The 24,770-nt window shown below is 44.8% G+C and overlaps 1 protein-coding gene across 11 annotated transcripts in view; it reads right to left on the bottom strand.

Moving 5' to 3' along the window:
- The window catches only part of MARK3 (microtubule affinity regulating kinase 3), a 111,015-nt gene that overhangs the window by 32,433 nt on the left and 53,812 nt on the right, over positions 1 to 24,770 (bottom strand). For 10 of the 11 annotated variants that reach the window (XM_073349748.1, XM_073349738.1, XM_073349741.1 and 7 more), the window contains 6 exons: positions 15,062 to 15,118; positions 13,935 to 14,171; positions 13,720 to 13,839; positions 12,254 to 12,353; positions 11,884 to 11,996; positions 6,443 to 6,596 (listed from right to left, as the gene is read on the bottom strand). In XM_073349748.1, the coding sequence (XP_073205849.1) occupies positions 6,443 to 6,596; positions 11,884 to 11,996; positions 12,254 to 12,353; positions 13,720 to 13,839; positions 13,935 to 14,171; positions 15,062 to 15,118 (781 nt within the window). The remainder of the gene's footprint in view (positions 1 to 6,442; positions 6,597 to 11,883; positions 11,997 to 12,253; positions 12,354 to 13,719; positions 13,840 to 13,934; positions 14,172 to 15,061; positions 15,119 to 24,770) is intronic. The other variant, XM_073349742.1, reaches the window with a different exon arrangement.

Genomic DNA, 24,770 nt, shown 5'->3' with positions numbered 1-24,770 from the left:
CCAGACCCAGGCAGTGGTGAGCAGATGGGCAGTGACGCTGACAATCAGATCTGACATTTTCCTGAACCTAGCCTCTGGCAGGAATGCTCTCGCTTGGGCAGAGTAGAATACTTCTCTGATAAACGAACAAAAATCAATGCTGATCCCGGTCCAACAGATAGTTTATCAACAGGCTCAGAGCTTGACACGTGGCTCGCAATGTCTCAACGTTGTGCTGGACCTGAACTGGCCCTTGATGAGCCAGTCATCGAGGTATGGGCAGATCTGGATACCCTGACCTCTGAGGTAGGCCTCCACCACCGACATGCACTTCATAAACACCCTTGGGTGCCATTGATAGGCCAAAAGGGAGCACTGCGAATTGCTAGTGGGCAGTCTCAACTATGAAACGTAGGATCCGTCTGTGTCCGTGAAATATCGATATGGGAAAGTAAGCATCTCTCAGGTCAAGGGTGGCGTACCAGTCTCCCGGATCCAGGGAAGGAATGATGGAGGCCAAGGAGACCATGAGGAACTTCAAATTCTTGAGATGCTTGTTGAGGCTCCGCAGGTCGAGGATGGGGCACAGACACAACCACCCCTCGGCTTTTGGTGTAAAGAAATAATGGGAGTAAAACCCATTCCCCCACAAATGCAGAGGGAGTTCCTCCACGGCTCCCAACCACAGAAAGCCTTGCACCTCCTGAGTGAGCAGATACTCATGAGAAGGATTCCTGAAGAGGGACGAGGAGGGAGGGTGGGAAAGGGGGGATAGAAATAAACTAGAGGTTATATCTCCCTGCTACCGTGCTGAGGACCCACTGGTCCAATGTTAGAGAGGTCCAGGTAGGGAGGAAGGGGGACAAATGGTTGGGAAATGACTGGGGTGCTAGATCCAGGACACAGGCTGGAAGGCGCAGGACACAGGCTCGAGCGCACCCTCAAAATGCCTGCTTGTTACCCGGTTAGTTATGGGTAGAGCTCGAGTGAGCTAAGGTGGCCGGCCTATGACCTTGCCAGCGCTTATAGCCCCAAGAAGGGCTCTGATTGAGGTTGGCTCCTGAACCTGTGGGGCTGTTGCAGCTTAAACTGCTTCCTTCACAGCGCCGGCATGTAAAGGCTCAGGGAGCACAAGATAGCCCTAGAATCTTTCAGGCCATTTAATTTACTGTCTCTTCCAAAAGAGTGCCAGGCCATTGAATGGGAAGTCCTCGATGGATTGCTGAACCTCCACTGACAGGCCCCACGACTGCAACCAGGATGCACACCGCAGAGAAATGGCCGAAGCCATGGCCCAGGCCGTAGAATCTGCCGCATATGAGGCCGCTTGGAGGGCTGCCCTGGTCAAAGCGCTGCATCTATGATAGCCAGGAATTCCTTCTTGGGCTCCTCTGGCAGCAAATCCACAAACTCTGCCATCGACTGCCAAATATTAAAATCATAACAAACAAGTAAGGCCTGATAGTTGGCCACTCTCAGCTAGAGGATGGACACAGAATAAATCTTTCTCCCAAAGAGATCAAGCCTCTTTGCCTCCTTTTTCTTAGAAGTTGATCTGGGTTGGCTCTGTCTATCACGCCCATTGGCTGCCAACACAACCAGTGAGCTTGGGGCAGGGTGGGAATAAAGATACTCATATCCCTTAGCGGGGACGTAGTATTTTCTTTCTGCCCACTTGGAGATGGAGGACAGGGAGGAGGGTGTCTGCCACAAGGCCTTAGTAATTTTAACCACTCCCTCATGCACCAGCAATGCCACCTTGGAGGGGGCTGCTGAACTTAGCACATCGAACAGGGAGCCCAAGGGCTCCGCCCGTTCCTTGGCTTCCAGCCCCAGGTTTGATACGACTCTCTTCAAAAGCTCCTGGTGGGCCCTGGCATCATCCTGGGGGATCATGTGAGAGGACCCCGCTATCGCCTCATTGGGCGAAGATGATGATGAGGCAGGTACAGGTGGATCTGCCAACTCCACCACTTCTGCTAGGGGAGCCTCGTCTGAGGCTGGCTGACCGTGGGGAGCTGCTCTGACTCTGCGTCCAAGTCAGGGGGTGAGTGGGAGACCGTCACTGACTGTCTATCAGATGCCCCTGAGACCAACCTATGCCCCTGCGATGAGTGGGGAAACCCCCAAGGATTCCATAGTTCCCAGGGGGCTGGCCTCTGGCAGCCAAGAGGGGAATGCTGATGGCCCCAGTGGGTGGCCTTGGGCTGCAGGCAGGTTCTCCAAAGTGTCCAAACCTGAGGAGGGAGAGACTTATCTGGGGGACCAGAACGGTACTGAGGCTGCCTGTGTACCCCAATCTCGTTGGCTCTGCCCATGGACCTCCACTGGGGACCTGTACGGGGGTGATGGGTCTCGGTGCTGTGACCCCAGTGACCAGCGTCGGCATTTGGCTATGGTATTGCAGCAATAGATGCCTCGTGCTTAGAGAGTGGTGCCGCTCCATATACCGTGAGCTGGAACAGAAGTGAGAAGACTGATGTCTCGGAGACCGCCAATAGGCCTATGGTGATCCACACCAGGCCGGCAATCCGGTGACATGGCTCCAGGGACTGGCACCGTGGGCTGGGAGAGTGGCTTGGATGCTCCCGGAACCAGGGACAGGTGCCACGCTTCTGTAGGTCTGTGCCAGACTGCTGGCAATTGACACCTAGAGCCTGAGGAACACTGCCTAGAGTCTGGGGACCGACACTGGGAACTCTGGCAGGCAAGCCAACTTGTGTCCAAAGGCTGGTGGTCACCCTGTTCAGGTGACCGCTAGCAGGGCACTCCCTGACGTGGGGAGCAGTGCCGTACTGATGGAGACCGCTGGAAGGATCCCAGGGCAGGTTTGCCCCTCGAACGATGCACCTCAGTGGCCAGGTGGGCTGCACAGGAAGGGACAGTATGTCCATAGCGGCCTGAAAGGCCTCCAGCATGGATGGCACTGCCAGGTGTTGAGTGCCTCTGCTGCTTCCCGGGGTGGTGGGTGGGTTTTGAAGCGGCCTTGACAGCTCAACAGGAGTCAGAGCCTGGCCACCATCCAGAGGGGAAGAGCTACCCCGCATGGGTCTTTGCTCTCCGGCTCTCTCTTTCCCTTTATAAGACTATAGGAAAACATCCCCTCCTGGCCTTTCTTTGCTTTTTAGCCGGTACCGGGGAGGGGGATCAGCGCCAGTCAGAATTTGGTGCTGGCAGCGCACTCTGCACTGAGGCTACAGTGCTTGGAGCAGAGTCCGATCTCGTCGACTCTGAGGCTAGTGTGGGGGCCGACTCCATAATGATCGCTCAGAGACAAATGTCCTGCTCCTTCCTGGTTCGCGGCCTGAAGCTCTTGCAAATGCAAGATTTGTTGCTCATGTGGGTTTCCCCTAAACACTTCAGGCAGCTTCTATGGGGATCACTGACTGTCATAAGTTTGTGCAACAGTCACAAGGTTTGAAGCCTGGAGCATGCCCCGTCCCTAGGCTAAGTCCCATATGGAACTAGCTATTTCTAACTTAACACTAAGGGAACTATTAGCTGTACAACTTTAAACAACTATATACAACAAATTCACTATTAGACACAGTAGAGATAGGAAAGTGTGCCAAAGCAAGGAGATGTTCTAGCACTGTCATTGACGGTAAGAAGGAACCGAGAGAGGGGGAAGCGGGCGGCCGCCCCTTATACCAGCGCATATGCGTGCCACTTCAGAGGGTGCCAAAGCCAGTCCCCTCGGATACCACTGAAGGAAAAACTTCCGGCTCCAGTACATGTGGCGAGCACACACACAGACAATGGAATGGACATGAGCAAGCACTCGAAGAACTTTTCCAAACTTCTGAATATTAACAACCTCTGCCTTTTAAAAAATGTGTAAAAAACTTGAGTTGCTCACAGACAAAGTCAATTTTTAAAATGTTAATAAGTTGGAGATTTAAGCTAACTCTTAAAGCTCCCTTTAGCACAATTTTCCACCAAAGATACAGAATTTGTATACATTTTCTCTGGTACAAGGACAGATGGGTGGTGAACATAAAACTATTTAAATTCTTTACTTGGAGATGTTAGGTAGAAGATAGATGTTGGATAGAAGCCTGGCTATATTGTCGGGCTCAACGGGTAGTGATCAATGGCTCCATGTCTAGTTGGCAGCCGGTATCAAGTGGAGTGCCCCAAGGGTCGGTCCTCGGGCCGGTTTTGTTCAATATCTTCATAAATGATCTGGAGGATGGTGTGGATTGCACCCTCAGCAAATTTGCAGATGACACTAAACTAGGAGGAGAGGTAGATACGCTGGAGGGTAGGGATAGGATACACAGGGCCCTAGACAAACTGGAGGATTGGGCCAAAAGAAATCTGATGAGGTTCAACAAGGACAAGTGCAGAGTCCTGCACTTAGGACGGAAGAACCCCATGCACCGCTACAGACTAGAGACGGAATGGCTCGGCAGCAGTTCTGCAGAAAAGGACCTAGGGGTAACAGTGGATGAGAAGCTGGACATGAGTCAACAGTGTGCCCTTGTTGCCAAGAAGGCCAATGGCATTTTGGGATGTATAAGTAGGGACATTGCCAGCAGATCGAGGGACGTGATCCTTCCCCTCTATTCGACATTGGTGAGGCCTCATCTGGAGAACTGTGTCCAGTTTTGGGCCCCACACTACAAGAAGGATGTGGAAAAATTGGAAAGAGTCCAGCGGAGGGCAACAAAAATGATTAGGGGACTGGAACACATGATTTATGAGGAGAGGCTGAGGGAACTGGGGATGTTTAGTCTACGGAAGAGAAGAATGGGGGGGGGGGGGGGATTTGATAGCTGCTTTCAACTACCTGAAAGAGGATGGCTCTAGACTGTTCTCCGTGGTAGTGGATGACAGAACAAGGAAGGTGCCAAGTTGCAGTGGGGGAGATTTAGGTTGGATATTAGGAAAAACTTTTTCACTAGGAGGGTGGTGAAACACTGGAATACGTTACCTAGGGAGGTGGTGGAATCTCCTTCCTTAGAAGTTTTTAAGGTCAGGCTTGACAAAGCCCTGGCTGGGATGATTTAATTGGGGATCGGTCCTGCTTTGAGCAGGGGGTTGGACTAGATGACCTCCTGAGGTCCCTTCCAACCCTGATATTCTAGGATTCTATGTTCCTCAGATTTTAATGTAAGAAACATCTGGCATTAGACACTCTGAAAGGTCCCCTTAAGGCTCTTACCTTGTTTTGCTTGGCTCCAGAAGTTCAACATTTGAACACTGCCTATTGTACTTTTCTAGTAATTCCTCTTTTACTTTAAGTGTTGAGCCATATATTTGGCTGTGCTTTATTCCCTTTCTCGCCACTGGCACAGTAAGTTGGAAAGCTAGTCTAAACCCAGTTAGGGATTTCCTTTGAGCAAGGGATCTCTGATTGCATAAAGTTGTCATGGCAGGTTCAATGGGCATTCCAGAACCCAGCCAGACTAAGCTAAATTCCAGCAACTCTGAGATGGTGGAATGGCACCTGCGGGCAATTATTGCTGGCACACAACCCACCCTAATTTGTGCTGTAGGCCCCCCACATGCCTGCGGAATTGGGGAAGAATGGCAGAAAGCTGTTCTGGTACACGTGAAGATCAGGCAAAATGTCCAAAGGCCCAACTATTTGTACAAATCCTTTCCCAGCTATTAAAATGTAAGAAGTTGAGATGTGGATGTTATATTTTGAAAGTCAGACTTCCCTTTCTCTCCTGACACACTTTAATGGGGATAAAAATCAAGTCAAAACCATGCAAGTGTTTTGGTTTCTCTCTTCAAACAAAAATAACCAAACTGATTCTACAGATTAGAAAATTTAACAAAAAAGACAACGTAATCCGAGAAGACACAGGGACAGGAAAGCAACCTTTCCTGCCTGCAAATAACCACTGTAGTATGTTCTGGCCAAAAGGAGATTCCCTTTGTAAGGCAGTGTATAGGCAGGAAGATTTAGAAGATATTTAGTAAACTGTGTGTGACTGTTCTGCATACCCATGAGGCAGAAAAATTCTAAATTTGGCTGTAGTCACTGGTACTCTTTAAAAACTGGACCTTTGCAGGGCATTCAAGTGACAGCCCCCACAGGAAACAAGAAGAAATAGTGGGGGACAGATAGTTTTCCAAGTTCTTTTAGATAAAGGCTGACCTATTAGTGCCAAAAGAAACAAAAGCTGTATGGCCACAATGGAAGTGGGGGATGGTGATGCTGTTTAACTTGTGTAGCAAGACTTTCCTAGGATGGTCCCACAGGCAGGAGAAAATATTGCCATGATAATAGAATAAGCTGGTTCACTCAGTACACATTAAGACCTCTTCAGAGAGATCTTCTAAAGTATACATAAGAATACCTGATCATTGTAAAACAATGAATTAGTCACTACGTTGTAAATGACCAGACCATAAGCAAGTTGGTCCCTTTTAAAAGGTGGAGGCTGTAAGGAAATACTGAATATTTTATAGTAGATGTGTGTCATCACACTGAAAAAGGGTCACTCACCATGATCACTGTACCGTCGCTGTTTTTGGCTGGAAGATATGCTTCTCTGCACTTTGTGATGAGGCGATTGTCCAGTGCTGTTGTTGAGATCACTACTTGGCCTAACTTTAGCAAGGGAAAGATTGCTGCTGGAGCTTGAATCACTAGCATCCAACTAAGAGAAAATTTAAAAATGAGGTTTAATCAAAATGAATTTAACAATGTCCAGAGATTCTGACTGTAATCTTAAGTAAGCAAAATTTCAAAAGTTTCTCACTCTAAAATGTTCCTTAAAAGTGCACTAGTCAGATCCAGTTCTGTGCCTAAAGGACCAGTAAAAATATGAACAGTGCTCTATTCATTTTTCACTCAGCTGGTGGTAAATAAGTAACCAAATCTGTACAAAGCTACGTTAGCTATACAAAACATTGCATAGTTTGAGTTACTTCTGAAATGTTAGGAGCATTTTATGAAAAAGTTATTTTGCTAAGAAACAGATCTTCTAACCCCTTCCTTATGGGATAAGGTTGGGGAGAGATGAGGGTGTTTGCTTCTGAACAGTTTGCTTCCGTTTATACGGACATTAGAATGTAGTCCCTGCCCCAAAGTGAGTATAGAGTGCCTACCACACTTTTGGTGCTACAATACAAAAATAGACAACTTTAAAAATACGTTAAAATGCTTAACCAATATTTGAAGGTATTTTTTGTTTAAAAGGTAACCAGAATATGATAGGCTATAGTGCTGAAGTCAAAATATGATGTTTTAGCCCACAATAAAGTTATTGTTAAGGCCCTACTTGAATCATGGGATGATTGTCAAGTAATTGCAGCTGAGAGTTGCAGATTAGACATGGAAAATTGCAGAAAAGTAATAATGGACCTTTATTAATTGTGGTAATTTGGAAAAGCCAGAGAAGACCTATATGTTTAAGAAAAATTTGCTAGAATATAAACATTCCAGTATTATGTTATGCCTGCTATATTTTTTTGATAACCAGACATTTTGTGCAACTATGTGTGGGGATGACAGTGGGAGCCTTGGCCATCAGTGGCTGATGGCTAGGGCTCCCACTGTCAGACTCAGCCAACTGGCGGCTGGGGCTTCTGCTGTCAGCCCCAGACGGCTGACAAAATTGCAGTGGAAGCCTAATACTGCTGAGATCTGCAAGTTCCACACTACCACAAATTAGGTAGAGTCTTAGTTATTATCTTTCAGCCAGGAAGCTCTCAAGTTATTATACTGCCATGCACTCACCCTTGCTCTAGCTGCCAACTGCCCTGACATCTCTTCATATATGATTCTCACATTACCCCAACCAGTCTTCATATCTCCTTACCCTTTTTGGAAAAAGGAGACCCCACACTCTCCTTCCATTACAGCGTTATATTAAGAGAGTAATTATGTTGTTTTAAATTTCTGGGGCTAGGTGGGGTGAGACAGAGTGGGAAGAAGATCAGATGTAGAGTCTGCCATGTTTTGGTAGGCATTCTAAAGACAATAGCCTGTGTAGGCAGATTTGTATCCTCAGTGTCCTGTTAATCTATATAGTAAGATTTCAGGATTTTCACTAACTAGAATGTGCGTTGAGTAAGCGTGAAGCAATGAAAACAGCTACAAGGATAGCTGAGAGCTCTTTCTGTTCAGAATATCAACAGATTCAATCAGCACTGAGATCTGAGCTTTATTATAGTCCAATTTTAAGTTCTCACCCATTTGGACTTTACTAATGATTAGGGCTCTTGATTAATCGCAGTTAACTCATGTGATTAACTCAAAAAAATTAATCATGATTAAAAAAATTAATCACTATTAATACACTTATACAATAGAATACTAATTGAAATTTATTAAATATTTTTGATGTTTTTCTACATTTTCAAGTATATTGATTTCTATTACAGCACAGAATACAAAGTGTACAGTGATCACTTTATATTATTTTTTATTACAAATATCTGCATTGTAAAAATAAAAGAAATAGTATTTTTCAAGTCACCTCATACAAGTACTGTAGTGCAATCTCTTTATCATGAAAGTGTAACTTACAAATGTAGATTTTGTTGTTACATAACTGCACTAAAAAACGAAACAACGTAAAACTTTAGAGCCTACAAGTCCACCCAGTCCTGCTTCTTGTTCAGCCAATCGCTAAAGACAAACAAGTTTGTTTACATTTACAGGAGGTACTGGTCCCCGCTTCTTATTTACGTCATCACATGAAAGTGAGAACAGGTGTTCGCATGGCACTTTTGTAGCCAGTGTTGCAAGGTATTTACGTGCCAGATATGCTAAACATTCGTATGCCCCTTCATGCTTCAGCCACCATTCCAGAGGACATGCTTCCATGCTGATGATGCTCGTTAAAAAAATAATGCATTAATTAAATTTGTGACTGAATTCCTTGCGGGAGAACTGCATCTCCTGTTCTGTTTTACCCGCATTCTGCCAGATATTTCACGTTATAGCAGTCTCAGATGATGACCCAGCACGTTTGTTTTAAGAACACTTGCACAGCAGGTTTGATAAAACGCAAAGAAGGTACCAATGTGAGATTTCTAAAAACAGCTACAGCACTCGACCCAAGGTTTAAGAATCTGAAGTGCCGTCCAAAATCTGAGAGGTACGAGGTGTGGCGCACGCTTTCAGAAGTCTTAAAAGAGCAACACTCAGATGTGGAAACTACTGAACCACCAAAAAAGAAAATCAACCTTCTGCTGGTGGCATCTGACTCAGATGATGAAAATGAACATGCGTTGGTCCGTTCTGCTTTGGATAGTTATCGAGCGGAACCCATCAACATGGACACATGCCCTCTGGACTGGTGGTTGAAGCATGAAGAGACATATGAATCGTTAACACATCTATGTCTTGCAATGCCAGCTACAACAGTGCCATGTGAACACCTGTTCTCACTTTCAGGTGAAATTATAAACAAGAAGCGGGCAGCATTGTCTCCTGCAAATTGTAACCAAACTTGTTTGTATAAGCAATTGGCTGAAGTAGGACCCAGTGGACTTGTAGGCTCTAAAGTTATACATATTTTTATTTTTGAATGCAGTTTTTTTAGTACATAATTCTACATTTGTAAGTTCAACTTCCATAATAAAGAGATCGCACTACAGTACTTGTATTAGGTGAATTGAAAAATATTTCTTTTATTTTTCACAGTGCAAATATTTGTAATAAAAAATATAAAGTGAGCACCATACACTTTGTATTCAGTGTTGTAATTTAAATCAATATATTTGAAAGTGTAGAAAACATCCAAAAATATTTAAATGTTATTCTATTATTATTTAACAGCATGATTAATCACGCGATTAAAAAGATTAATATTTTTAATCAGCCCTACTAATTATACCTGTGCAAAACCAAGGCATTTATCTATGCCATGCCAAGAGTCCTAGACCACTGTGATAAGAGGTAATTCAACCAATCACTACCCTTACTCTACATTGGTTGCATGAAGGAGATGGCACATATGAAGGATTACTTGGCCCAACTGCCACACCCGTGGCTACTAGTGAGAAACAAATGACTCTGCAAATCGGAACGCAACTTGAACATAAGGAACAGCAGAATTGGGATTGTGTGTATATTCCTAGGTCAGCAACTATTCCTTCACTCTGGGAATCTATTTTTGGTATAATTTTAATCAGGACTTCTGATGCCATGAGGCACCACATTAAATAATGTTTTGAGAAAAATGCATCTACATTAAAGTTAACAATGACTTAACACAGCTAAGCAGTGTAGTAATGCTTTTTTGTTGGACTCCAGTCACAAATGTTCACAAAATCTACTTGCTAAATCAAGAGAAATGAATTTGATATGCTAAGTTGGGTTTAGCTATCATCTTTTTCTCTTAATTTCTTCCATTTTATTACTGTTCTACCACATGGATTCCCTGCAGATTTGGTTCTGTTGCTCCATGCACATTCTGCCCTGCTTCCTTCCCTCTTGGAATACTCCATAACCACCTGTTCTCAACCTGACTCCAGTGAACATACTGCCCAATTTCCTTCTTTTCCAATTGGCAGCTCTTGGTCCCCCTCTGATTGACAGCTCCCAGTAGTGTCTGTCTAGTCCAATCCTGCTGTTAGCCCACATTCCTGAGTGCAGTATGTGTGTCTTCTGAGTCCTAGAAGAAGCCCCCGCGCGGGGGGGGGGGGGGGGGGAACACCACAACCAGGGACAAAGGAGTTAAAGAGATGTCAGGAGTCCAGTCCTGAAAACACCAGTTAGCCTTTTGACCACTTGTCTGACTTTCGTATTGGCATGTTCTTACTAAAGTTTTATGAGAGGATGGCACCAATACAAGGGAAGACTGCATAGAAGCACTGGGTTCGATGCCTGACTGCGTTCCAGAGCATACCTTTTCGGGCATGCTGCTACCCTTTTCAACTGAGGCTCAAGAGGATTTGTGGCTCCTGAAAAAGGACCTGGTGATGGAGACCTATATCTCTTCCCGGTGTGGACTCTGTTCTTTCCTTCCCTATCCCTTGAGATTTTCATCAGATCCTTAGAGGCAGCTATTTCAACTCTATAAGTAGAGGAGCCAACAAGAGCCCTTTTAGATGAGTGCTCAGAAATTTCTCCTGCCCCAGCCATCTCAGGGTTTCAAGAAGGATGTTTTAACCTCTCCAGCAGGACCACTTTCAGGCAAGCCTCCCCAGATCTTTGGTTTCTCTTAAAAAATAATTTACAGATGACATTTCTCGGTTATCTGCCTCTCACCCAGACACAGTAAGCATCTGGTATACCCATCATTTAGAGGTATTACTATCTCACATGAAGGGCAATTCCTAAAGCCTGGAGACTTGTGTTCTGTCATTATGACCAATCAGATAACCAGGACAGATGCTCAGGCAAAATAAAATTCCTTCTTGATGAAGAAGAAAGGAAATGCCATCAAAAATTATACACTGATCACCAGCTATTAAGTCTCTATTTACAAAACAATGGGTAAATGACACACAGTGAGGGAAGAGGCTCACACACTGCAAGACACGGGGTGGTGAACTGAGGGGAAGTTGGGATCACCGCACATTTTATGCCTTTGGCTAGAGGTACAAGGAAACTCACTCTGCACACAGGGCCTGAATGGACACTGCAGGGTAAAAGAATGCAAACAGGATTGTATTGAGTGTGTGCACATCAACAGTGGAATATATACAGACAAGCACTTGAAGAATTGAGGGACAATGGGGCCTGCTCTGTCCTTTATGCCCTTCGGTAGGGGGACATGCAAGGATATTTAGGACACAGGTGAAGCCACAACAGACATTATTGGCCAAAAAAATTTGATCCTGTCCACATGGTGGACCATGCACCCAATAGTGGAATTCATGTAAACAATTTCTCAAAGAGGAACCATAACTTTCACTTGAATTGCTCTGCATAGTTTTTCTGCATTTACCATCAGAATATTTTTAACTTTTTTCCTGTTCTATACTCACCTCTGATGATTTTCTCCCTAACAATAAGTATGTAGCTGTAATTTCATCATACTTCATTTTACTAAGGGATTCTTGAATTTCTTCTTGAGAGTATCCCATTCCAACCATAATATCTGAAAGGAGGGAAGGAGTTTGTAAGTCACAATATGCTTTAACAGATACACTGATTGTTTCCATATTCAAAAAACCTATTTCTAACAATGGAACAAAACATCTAAATGTGGGAACAATGTCTATTAGATACTAATAATAAAGTTGTTTTTCAAATACCTAAATATACATATTAAGCACAGATCAGATCTGACTATACAGTACATGAACTCATAACACTGCAAGTTAAATGCAGACATACTGGAAAACACTGAATTACCTATTCTCTTCTGGTCTGAGATGTCTAGCTCTGGTTCAACAAAAGGTTTTAGCTCATCATCTTCATGCCCGGCATTGATCCACCGGTCCTTCATGATTTGCTACAAAGATAGGTTGCTTAGTAGTGTAAGATATTTACTTGTAAACGAAACAAGACACTGAAAGGTCAAAGTCCCATCTATCAAAAATGTATGGCACTGAAGAACTGAAAACAAGCAAATCCAGACTTGGGTTTAAAGAGGTATGTCCCTTGCTTCCTCTTCTAATTCTACCCACCATTCTTTTCCAGAAAGCTCCAAATAATTCCTAACTCATATTTGAAACTAGCCAGCCTTATTGCCAGTCCTCTTCCCTCTCCTCCCTGGAGTTGTGCTCCTAGACAGACTACTTCCCATCAGCTGTATTCCAGCATAAAGGTCAAAGTTAAGTACTAGTATGGAGAGATTGGTTGCAGTGAGAGCACAGGGAGGAGAGTAGTTAAAGACTTCTTCCAGACAAGAATCTGTATGCAGGAAACCATCCTAATCCAGGAAATCTTCACTGGATTTTGTACACTAATGCCCTCTTTCAGCCACAAAACCTCTTGCAGACTTCACCATTTTAAATATTACTCACTTGGGAACTAGACAGTTCTCAAGGAGTTAAATTAAAGCATAAAGTATTGATCAAGAATACAAAAGAAAAAGAGGAGCAGACAAAAGAAAGCACTTGTTTAAAAGTATTATGGTTAAGAAAATCCAAACTGAGATTTTAACCCTTCTCTAATGTTGCACTATTTAGGAAGTCACAGATATTACTGTACTCCAACAGTCTTTCATAGGAATGTACTAAAATGCAAGCCATGCCTAGCCATAGTGCACTACTTTTGAAGGTAGTAATCAGTAACTCCTCCTCATGTGATTACTCTATACATCTTCAAGATACCTTACTGTAGAATACTACGGTACATTTTGAAAGTCCAAAACTACAGTTTACAATAGTGATACTATTGTGCTTTGGGTTATTAGCTTTTAAGGAAACAAAGAAAAAAATCAAGTTTTCAAAGATGTGCGCTCTTAAGTGACTTCCCAACGTAGGCATGAAAACAACTGATGTGTATTCAAATTAGGGTTGCATGCACGAAACCCCAATTTCTTCACGCATTATGGATTTGCCCACTTAATCCCAGGTGCATGCTCAGAGTACACATGTAAGTAGGCAACCATCTAAGAGTTTGCGTTGGATTGCATACGCACAGAAAAAAAAACTTTCTTCACTGCACTGAGAAACTGACTTGAGGGAACAGGTGCAACTTTGCCATATTTGTGCCCAAAACTCACACTAGAACTCTTAAGGCACCAAATATCAATTGAAGTTAAATACCTGCTAATGGGGGAGGGGAATAGCAAGTATTAGTGGTACAAATGAAGCTTGGTAAATCACCTTTAATTACTATTTTGTCTGAAAGTATTTTATTCATGCTATTACCTCTAGAGTGCCTCTTTTAGTTGGGTTTAGCACCAGAAAACGTTTGAGGAGGTTTTCACAGTCTGTTGACATGTAGAAAGGGATCCTGTATTTTCCCCTTAGTACTCTTTCTCTCAGTTCCTTGGGAGAAAGGAAGAGAATTATAAAAAGTCTGAGGCATAGTTTAAAATACTGTTGTTGAATTATTACAACAGTTAGTAGAGTAAGTAATATACCTTTAAGTTCTGTCCATCAAAAGGAAGAGATCCACTAACAAGAGTGTAAAGAATAACACCTAAACTCCAAACATCTACTTCAGGTCCATCATATTTCTTGCCTTGGAAGAGCTCTGGAGCAGCATATGGTGGGCTGCCACAAAATGTGTCCAGTTTATTTCCAACTGTAAACTCATTGCTAAAACCAAAGTCTGCTATTTTAATGTTCATATCTGCATCTAGCAATAGATTTTCAGCCTGGGAGGAAGAAAAGAAAAATACTATGTTGTGTAAATTTCAGATTTTTCTACAAAAGCTATTGTTCAATTTTTTATTCATTCTTAAAGGAAAAAGCCAAAAGTGTACTAAAATTGCTTTTTTATTGAAAACAATAAAACATCTTAACAAAATTAGTAATTTTCATATTTATTTTAAAATCTCACCAGATTTATGGCACCTGTTACACTAAATAAAGCTAGTCACATGTATCATCCCTTTGGTTACTTCATGAAAAACTATTTGGTATTTCTGTAACTTTAATGTTTCCATGTAAAAAGATGAAAATGAAACTGCATCTCTCTTAAAACCTACACTTTTATCTGGTAAATGCTTACAAAAGTTTGTAGTACATAAAATCTCTACTATAAAGTGAAGATAAGATTTATGAAATGTGCCACACTTCGGTTGCAAGTAATAGCAACCTTATACAGTTATAGTATAAGGAATGGAGCAAGCTCTCATAATGCCACACCAACTCGTGCCAAACCTAAGAGAAGCCACCCCATCCATGATGGTGGGGTTTTTTGGGTTGTCTACTAATATCGGCAACAAGAATCACCAAGGATTTTCACATCTGCTATCCAACTGTAATGTTTTTTATCATTACCAAACTGAGCAAGATTTCAATTAGTGACAGAGGTCAGAGGCTCCACTTCTCATATGCCATCCAAATCCTTACATTAAGATGTATCTCATCATCTCCTCCACCCCCAATTTTTTTTAAAAAAGAAATAGCTCCATATTTAATATATTTTAATAGCATTTGAAACATCCTGTAAGCCATAGAAAAGATTTAAAACTCTAAATCTTATAGGCACAAAGAACGAAACTATTGCACACAAACTTTGGTTGGGGTTTTTTCTACTCACCTTGAGATCTCTATGAACAATATGTTTTTGATGGCAGTACTGCACTGCAGATACTATCTGGATAGAAAACAGGCCCAATTATATAAGTGACACCTCAAAGAAACAGATGTGTAATCAGAAATTTCAATATGAGTTGTTAAAATTGACAAGTTTTTATGCATTCAAAGCCATACAACCAACCACCACAATGGTCACCACATTCAGAGTAAAGTTAATAAAAGTGTAATTAAAAATAAACTTATTATTCAACATACTGACTTCTGTTACACTTTGAAAGGACTTCATTGTTTCTGCATGGCTGATTATCGAAGCAGGGCAGGCTCACCTTTTATTAAGGTCACGGAAAGGTTTTCATTTCATGTCTTTACTCATTCACAACTTTCTGAAATTTTCAATATTGGACTGAAATTTTTCAGTCTGTGCCTGAAGATTTTTTTTTTTTTAAAGATACTTTGGGGGGAAATGGTTCAGCGATTTGAGTGAGAGAAACAACTTGTGTGATAAGTTAGTAGGGAGTCATAAGTTACTGAAGGTTTGTGCATCATGAGCCAGGCAAGGATCTGAGCACACCTTACCTCATTTACTTTGCACTTTATGCAATGAGTAGCAAACTAAAGGGAATGTGAAAGAACTCTGGTCTTGTTCAGTGTACTTTTAGGTGTATTTCATACAATAATTTCATGACCACATTTCTCAAATACAGAATATTTTTTTCTGCAACTTTGCATGGTGGATCATATAAGGTCACAGTGAATGACTTAAATAAGGCATTCGGGGACAGTGGCATTCACAGAGTAGTACTCTAATATAAGCTGTGACGTATGTATGTAAAGCTGTAGAAAAAATTGTACATTACACTGTCTTATTTGACACACAGTATATGATCATGTAATGAAACACTATCGTAATGCACATGAACATCGGGTCAGAATTAAGGTTGGACGTGCAATCAACTTTGCATAGCAACACTGAAAGGTCATGAAACATCAATCTTTATATTCTTTTAATTTTTTTATGAGCAAGTTTATTAGTAGGTTTCATTTGAGAAGATCACCAATTTTAAAAAGGTGAAGTAATGTTAAACTTTGTAATTCATTGCCAGTTTTCACATCAGAACAGGACAATTCCGCTATAGCTGGGTAATAGTCCAATGCTCTGCGTATGACCATGCAAACAGAGTCAAGAAAGAATTTTCTCTTATTTTTTCAGTGTTCAGAATGGTAACTCAAGGTTATTTGCAAGCATGTTAGAGTAAAAATTCTTCATGTCTAGACTAGATCTGTTTGCATTTTACACTTAAATGATAGGTGTTTCATTCTGGTATTCAAATGAAAATATGTCGTGTCTGTATTATAAATTACAAGAACATAAGAATGGCCATACTGGGTCAGACCAAAGGTCTGACCAGCCCAGTATCCTGTCTACCGACAATGGCCAATGCCAGGTGCCCCAGAGGGACTGAACCTAACAGGTAATGATCAAGTGATCTCTCTCCTGCCATCCATGTCCACTCTCTGACAAATAGAGGCTAGGGAACACCATTCCTTACCCATCCTGGCTAATAGCCATTAATGGACTTAACAAGTTCTCTTTTAAACCCTGTTATAGTCCTAGCCTTCGTATTTATGTATATCAGACAACAGCTTGGAAGCAGATGTTCTATAAAAAGGTTAACTATACAGTCACTTGTTTATTTTTTATTTACTTCTTTTATTTCCTTCTGTATTTGTCTCCCTCATTCTGTGTTCCTTTTTCTATAAGTATAGACTTTTTTATAATGCTTATTAATTTATGATCAGCTTTCTCCTCACACCCCATCCACCTGTCTACCTTCTTCTCTTCCTCTATTACTCTAGCACCACAAGCCCCAGTCAGAGCTCTACTATATTTCTCACCTCCCCAAACCATCCCCAGAAACCCTAGGTCTTCAGGGCCATCAACATGACTAGTATCTCATGAGCCTCTCACTTGAATAGCGTGCAGAGACAGAATATGGTCTGATTGCTACGCCATCCTCAACTGGAAGCAAACGTCACTTCTGATCCCAAATGGTCATAGAAACAACATGTTGATCATGAGATTTTCATTGCTGACATTTCTGTACTAGCTGATGCACCTGTAGACAAATTTAGGGGCTGAAACAGTGAAGCAACAGCTAAGAATGGAAAGGAAAGGGGAAAAGGGCAGGCATGGGAAAGGAAAGGAAAGGAAAGGAAAGGAAAGGAAAGGAAAGGAAAGGGAGACCAACAGTATGAAGGAAAAGAACACAAATTCAATGAAGAACTGTACCAAAAATGTTTTTATTTATAATTTTCTCTGGGCTGGGTCCCTTTGTTTATCTCATTGGTTTCCTTCTCCCTTCTGTTCGCATTATGAAGTTGGTGTCTCAGTCTGAAAAATCTACCTAAATTGTGGAGCTGTCACTAGCAGTTGATTTCTTACTTGTCTGATACATACTGCACTGCTGATTTAATTTGTGGAGGTTTTTTATAGGCCTAAACAGTTACAAATCTGCCCTGACATCTGCCCAATTCCAAATATCATTATGGATAACAAACAATTACTCATCTTCTCGTAACTGTTGTTTTTTGAGATGTGTTGTTCACATCCATTCCAATCAGGTTGTGGTGCACACAGAGTCATCGGAAAGTTTCCCTTAGCAGCTCCCGTTGGGTGGGCTGTGGAGCCCCCTGAAGTGGCACCAGATATAGGACCCCGTGCCTCCTCAGTTCCTTCTTGCCAGCTACTCTGACAAAGGGGTAGGCAAGTGGGTATTGGTATGGACATGACCACCACATCTCGGAACAACAGTTACGAGAAAGTGAGTAACAGTTTTTTCTTCGAATACTTGTTCTTGTCAATTCCAATCAGGTGACTCCCAGGCTCCACCCTGGAGGTGGGATTGGAGTTAAGGAATCACTGACTGGAGCACCACTCTGCCAAATGCTGCAACATCTCTGCTGTGCTGGGTGATAGCATAGCAAGAGGTGAACGTATGCACTGAGGACCAAGTTGCTGCTCTGACAATTTCTTGTATCAGGACCTGAGCCAGGAATGCCGCTGACGAGGCCTGTGCCCTCTTAGAATGTGCTGTAAGTGCTGGGGCCGGGACCTTGGCCAGTTTGTAATGTGTGCAGATGCATTCAGTGATCCAGGAAGATATTCCTCGAGATGAGACCGGGAGCCCTTTCATCCGGTCTGCTACCGCCATGAACAGCTGGTTCGACTGCCTAAACAGCTTTGTGCATTCGATGTAGAACGCTAGCGCCCGCCAAACATCTAATGAGTGCAGCCTCTGCTCTCGACTACTGTGATGAGGCTGAGGATAGAAGACAGGTAGAAAAATGTCTTGGCTAGTATGGAAGCGTGACACTACCTTGTGAAAAAAGGCTGGGTGAGACCTGAGTTGCACCTTATCCTTGTGGAAGACTCTGCAGGGTGGATTGGAGGTAAGGATCTTTAATTCTGACACCCTCCTAGCTGATGTAAAGGCTACCTTCCATGACAGGTAAAGGAGTGAGCAAGTCGCCAGAGGTTCAAAAGCCCCCCACCCCCCCATGAGCATGGCGAGGACCAGGTTAAGGTCCCACACAGGAACAGGCTGTTTAATTTGAGGATGTAGCCGTTCCAGACACTTGAGAAAACGTCCTACCGGTGGGGTTGGCGAATATGGAGCATTTGGATGCTGCACGGTGGAAGGCCAAGATAGCAGTGAGATGTACCCTGATGGATGACGCTGCCAGGCCTTGGTGTTTCAGGTGCAGAAGGTACTCTAGAATAAGTGATACAGGTACCTGGAGTGGAGGTGTGTGCTGTTGGGCACACTAGCAAGTGAACCTTTTCCACTTAGCTAGTTAAGTGCCTCTGGTGGATGGTTTCCTGTTGCCAAGTAGGACCTTTCTTACAGGTTCCAAGCACAGAAGTTCCATGGGGTTTAACCATGAAGCTTCCACGCCGTGAGATGGAGGGACTGGAGGTCTGGGTGGTGAAGGTGACCGTGGTCTTGAGTGATCAGATCGGGGTAGAGTGGTAATGCAATCAGGGCGTCCACTGACAGCTCCAGAAACATGGTGTACCAGTGTGGTCGAGGCCATGCTGCGGCCACCAGAGTTACCTCCGCTCTGTCCCTGCAGACCTTGAGAAGTACCCTGTGCACGAGAGGGATCAGTGGAAAGGCATATAGCAGTCTGCCTCCTAAGGGTAGCAGAAACGCTTCTGTGATTGAGCCAGGGCTGTGACTCTGGAAGGAGCAGAACATTGGGCACTTTCTGTTGCTCTGGGTGACAAACAGATTGACTTCAGGAAACCCCACCTTTGGAAGGTGGAGTGTATGACATCTGGACAGATTGACCACTTGTGATTAAGGAATGATCTGCTGAGGTGATCTGCTAGTTCGTGCTGAACTCCTGGGAGATAGGACACCTCCAGGTGAATGGAGTGGGCGATGCAGAAGTCCCATAGAAGGAGGGCTTCTTGACACAGGGGGAAGGAATGGGCTCCACTTTGCTTACTGATGTAAAACATGGCAGTGGGGTTGTCAGTCATCACTGCCAAGCACTGTCCTTGCAGCCGGGCCTGAAAAGTTTGGCATGCTAGTCGTACTACCCTGAGCGCCTTTATATTGATATTAAGGGAGAGCTCATCCTGTGACCACAGGCCCTGTGTTTGGAGATCTCCCAAATGCGCACCCCAACTCAGAACTGACGTGTCCATTACCAGGGTCAAGGAGGGCTGGGGGCTGTTGAAGGGGACTCCTTCACACACCGTCCGAGGGTTGAGCCACCATTGGAGGGACTCTAATATGTGCTTTGGCACCTTCACCACTGAGTCCAGGCTGTTGCGTCCTGGGCGAAGGCAGACGTGAGCCACGCTTGCAAGGGTTTGAGACTCAGTCTGGCATGCCAGACCACCTAAGTGCAGTAGTGGTCGGGTACTGCTGGAGGCCTTAAATAATATCTGACATGGCTTGGAATCGGGTCTCTGGTAAAAATGTCCTTGCCTGTACCGAGTCCAGCACTGCTCCAATGAACTCTATTCTCTGGGTCAGAGACAAGGTTGACTTGTTCACATTGAGGAGGCGGCCCAGTCCTCTGAAAGTGGATCTGACTAAATGGACCTGAGATTCCACCTACTCCCTGGTGCACCCTTTGAGCACCAGTCGTCGAGGTATGGGTATACGTGCACCCACCTCCTCCAGAGGAAGGCTGCTACGACCAACATGCACTTGGTGAACGCTCGACCGAATGGGAGGACCGTGAACTGATAACGTTTGTGGTTGCCCACAAATCGTAGGAATCGTTTGCGTGCAGGCCGAATGGCTATGTGAAAGTACGCGTCTTTCATGTGGAGGACGAAGTACCAGTCTCCCGAATCCTGGGAAGGGATAATTGTGCTCAGGGAGACCATGCAGAACTTCAACTTCACCTTGAATTTGTAGAGTCCTCGCAGGTCTAGAATGGGTCTGAAGCCCTCCTCCCCTTTTGCCCTGAGGATTAGGAAATAGTGGGAATAGAATCCCTTGCCCAAAAGCTCCTGAGAAACCTCCTCCACTGTTCCTATGGCGAGGAGCACCTGCACCTCCTAGATAAGGAGTTGCTTGTGAGCAGGGTCTCTGAAGAGGGACAGGGAAAGGGGGTGAGAGGAAGAGCAGAATTGGACAGAACATTCCACTTCTACCATGTGAAGAACCCAGTGGTCCGATGTTATTTGGGACCAAGCATGGCAGAAGTGGGATAGACAATTCATGAAGCAATGGGAAGGATCTGGTGTCGTGGTAGGTGTGCTGTCCTCAGGCTCGCCTTCAAAAGGCCTGCTTACAGCCTGACGAAGGTTGGGCTTTGGCCCTGCCCAGAAGGGGGACTGGAAAGTTTGTGCCTGCCGTTCCTGCCCCTATAACTATAAAAATCCTGCCGCGGCCGAGGAGGATATGGGCGCTGCTATTGCCGTTGGGGCTTGAAATGTTTTCACTGGGTTTCTGGAGTGCATGCCCAACAATTTCATAGTTGCCCGGGAGTCCTTTAAGCTGTGCAGAAGTCTGTCTGCTCCGAAAATAACCCTGCGCTTTCAAACAGTAGGTCCTGCAGGGTTTGCTGCACCTCCAGGGGCAACCCGGATGCATGAAGCCATGAGCTCTTCCTCATGGCTATTCCTGAGGAAAGAGTGCGGGCAGCCGAGTCCGCAGAGTCCAACGAAGCCTGCAAAGAGGTCCGCGGCACTGCCTTCCCCTCATCAATAATAGCAGAGAACTCGGCTCTGGAGTCTGGTGGAATCAGCTCCTTGAACTTCAACGCAGAGTCCCATGAGTTGAAGTTATATCTACTGTGGAGGACAGTTTGCTGGTTGGTTTTACGCAACTGCAGCTGAGGATACCTTCCTGCAGAAAAGGTCCATCCTTTTCGACTCTTTGGATTTAGGGGCCAGCCCCTGCTGCCTGTCTCTCTTTCTGATTAACTGCTGACACTACCAGAGAACATGGTTGTGGGTGAGAGAACAGATACTTGTACCCCTTACAGGGGATGAAGTATTTGCGCTCCACACCTCTGGCAGTAGGCGGGATTGAAGCCGGGGTCTGCCACAGAGTCTTAATATTGCTTGGATCGCTTTTATTAGTGGCAGAGTTACCTGGGATGGTCCTTCTGGAGGGAGGATGTCGACCATGGGGTCCTTGGGTTCAACCACTTCCTCTGCCTGTAATCCCATGTTGTGGGCAATCCTCTGGAGAAGTCCTAGTGGGCCCTGTGGTCAACTGGAGGAGGGCCTGAGGTTGAAGCTCCTGCCATTGCCTCGTCCGGGAACAAAGATGAAGAGGCCAGAGGCGGAACGGGGTCCTCCTGGCCCTCCGGCTTCCTGACCTCCTCTTGGTCAGTATCTGGGGCCTCTGCAGCTACCGTAGCCATGGTGGCGGTAGCCTGACTTTGCAATGGGTCTTGCCTCTGCAGCGATCTGGGAGGCTTGTGCCAAAGTGGCCTCAGATCCCCAGGGCATAGCCCGGTCCTTGGCTGGCTGGGGTGGTTGGTGCTCAGAGGCCACCGAGCGGGAGCCCCTAGAAAAAGAGCCTTGGGCCTGAGGGTAAGGCCAGGGGGTCCAAAAGGGCCATTGTGCTGGAGGCTGTCACTGGGGGAGTGCCATGCCATTGGTGCCTACTTCCGTTGCTTGTCAGATCTGTGTTGGCTTCAACAGGAATAGAAGGAATCACTGAGTCTGATGAGATGGATCTCCACTGTGATGACCACGGTGGAGCCGAAGTGTCCTGTGCTATGGACTAGTGCCAAGTTGATGATGCGGGGGACCGGTGTCAAGGCGCTCGTGCCAGGAATCTGGTGCCGTCCTCTCTCGGAGCCGGGGATAGGTGCCGCGCCATCCTCTGTGCCAGGGAAGGGGAGCAACATCCTGCTAATGCTGGGGAACCCCGCACAGAATCCAGAGCAGAAGAGCGGTGCCTTGGAGATGATGATCTGGAGTGGGGGCCGAGGCAAACGGTGCCTGACAAGAGAGGGTGAGTGCTGCATCATGGTCTGCTTGTCTCTAGACAGCACCAGAGCTCATCTCTGACCACCGGGGGCTGAGGAGCCGTCATGGCAATTAAATCTCTGGCAGCTGCAAAACTGTCCAGGGTGGAGGGTAGCTCCAACTCCTCCACCTGGCGCTGCCCATCTGAGGAGTTGCTGGACTCCGGACTAGACATTCACCTCAGGCAAACTGAAGTCAACGGTGCCAACTCTTGCTGCTTGGGTGCCGGATGCTCCTCCAAGGGACGCACCGGTGCAGCACCTGCGGGTCCAGCTGCTTTCAGCACTGGGGACCGCCCCGTCGGCTTTTCTATGCCGCTTGTATGGCACCGGTGAATGCGAGGGATGCTGGGTTGTCTCCTCAGCATGTGGTGCCGGAGAGTGCCAGTTACGAGGGTCTCAGACTAGAGTCCTTCCTTGGCATTCTGTCACGTACTGATGCTCCGTACGGACGCGCTCAGTGCTGGGTCCTGGTGGTCCACAGCAGACTGAGGACGAAGAGAGGATTCCATGAGCAATTGCCTAAGTTGGAAATCTCGCTCCTTTTTTGTCCTGGGGCGCAAAGCCCTGCATATCTTGCACCTTTCTGCCTTGTGTGCCTCCCCCAGATGCTTCAGAAACGAGTCATGGAGGCCACACATTGGCATAGGCTTACTGCAGGTTCTGCAGGGTTTAAAGCTTTGGGCTTGCGGCACGCCCCGGTGCCCAAGAGTTGGGGGCGTTGGGATTGGGGAAACCCTGCTCCCAAACCTTACTATATATACACACTATGTACTAACAATAACTACAACTAAACTAAACTAACCTCGCTATGTAAAGAATGCTAAGGGAAGCGCTTGCTAGGCAAGAGATCGCAGATCCAATGACCGTCACTGGTGGTAAGAAGGAACTGAGGAGGTGCAGAGTCAGCAGAGTCCTATATCCACCACCATGAAGGTGCTACTCCAGGGGGCTTCACAGTTGACCGGATGGGAGCTAAGGGAAAAGTTTCCGACGACTGTGTACGTGGCGCGCACACTCCTAACTGGAATTGACAAGAACAAGCACTCAAAGAAGAATATTAACAAACAGCCCTGCTTCTAGAGTTTCTCAGAGAAGAGGCAGAAAGATTAACGAAAGCTACTTTCTAACAAACTAATGCAGGCGAGGAGCAGTCCGGGGGCATCAATTACCTAATTTGCTCGTTTCCCAAAAGGCACAAACTTGGGTTCCTTTTTTTTCATTAATTTTTATTCATACATCTCACACATTGGAGAATTTTTCTGCTGAGGAAGGATGATCAGAGCAGACTATCAACCCAGAGGCCTGAGGCTAGGGCAAGGGGAAGTAAATTGTATAAAGAATCCAAAACATCTTTAAAGTGCAAATATTTGCTCTCTGAGGCACAAAAGCAGCTTAAAATGGAGAGCAGCAGAGCATGGTTATATTTTTGGCATTTGCACACTTTCATACTTCACCTGTTAAACATGCGTTCTATGCATAATACATAAGCTATTTACTGCAGCATAATCAGCCATGGCCACACTTTTTCAAAGTAGAAGAAAAACCTGGATGACAGCAAGGAAGTTGAGCATGTACCAAAATATTGCTCTTATTATCCTGTGCCCCCAAATGACAGTGCCATGATGGAAAATGCTCACTCAAAAGGACGATATGATTAGTAGAACATTCTAAAAGTTGCTGTATACCTTCAGGTTTTTTTTAAAATACTATGAGACAGGTTTCTAGAACTGGAGTTCAGTGACCTCTGTTTTATAAACTCTTTGGGGAAAGAGTGGCTTGGTTCAAATTCCCTTTCAGAGAAGTCAGTGGACTTGAATAAAATAACTGGGATTGAAGGGTCAACTGTATACAACATTGTAGATGAAGTAATAAAACATGTAAGTACTGTGACAGAACTTTTGAAAAAAAAAAAAATCTCCTGATTAAGAACAATAGCCATGGGGAAGAGTGAACATACTGGTGAAGCAGATCTGACCGCTGAAAATTAGTATTAGGCATGCCAGTGGGTAGAAAATTCCCTGATCCTTTTGAATCTTAGAAAAACTTTATTTAAATTACTGGGTTTGCATTTGAAGGATAACCTTTCGGATTTAAAAAAATGGTACAGCCCAATATCTGAGATGGGAATGACAACTCCAGAAGCTAATATCATTGAGACTGTAAGGGACAGAGGGCAAAAGCAACACACACAAAAACTC

Source organism: Lepidochelys kempii, chromosome 6 (assembly GCF_965140265.1).
Source record: "Lepidochelys kempii isolate rLepKem1 chromosome 6, rLepKem1.hap2, whole genome shotgun sequence".
Classification (NCBI taxonomy): domain Eukaryota; kingdom Metazoa; phylum Chordata; order Testudines; family Cheloniidae; genus Lepidochelys; species Lepidochelys kempii.
This window is presented reverse-complemented; position numbering and strand designations above follow the sequence as displayed.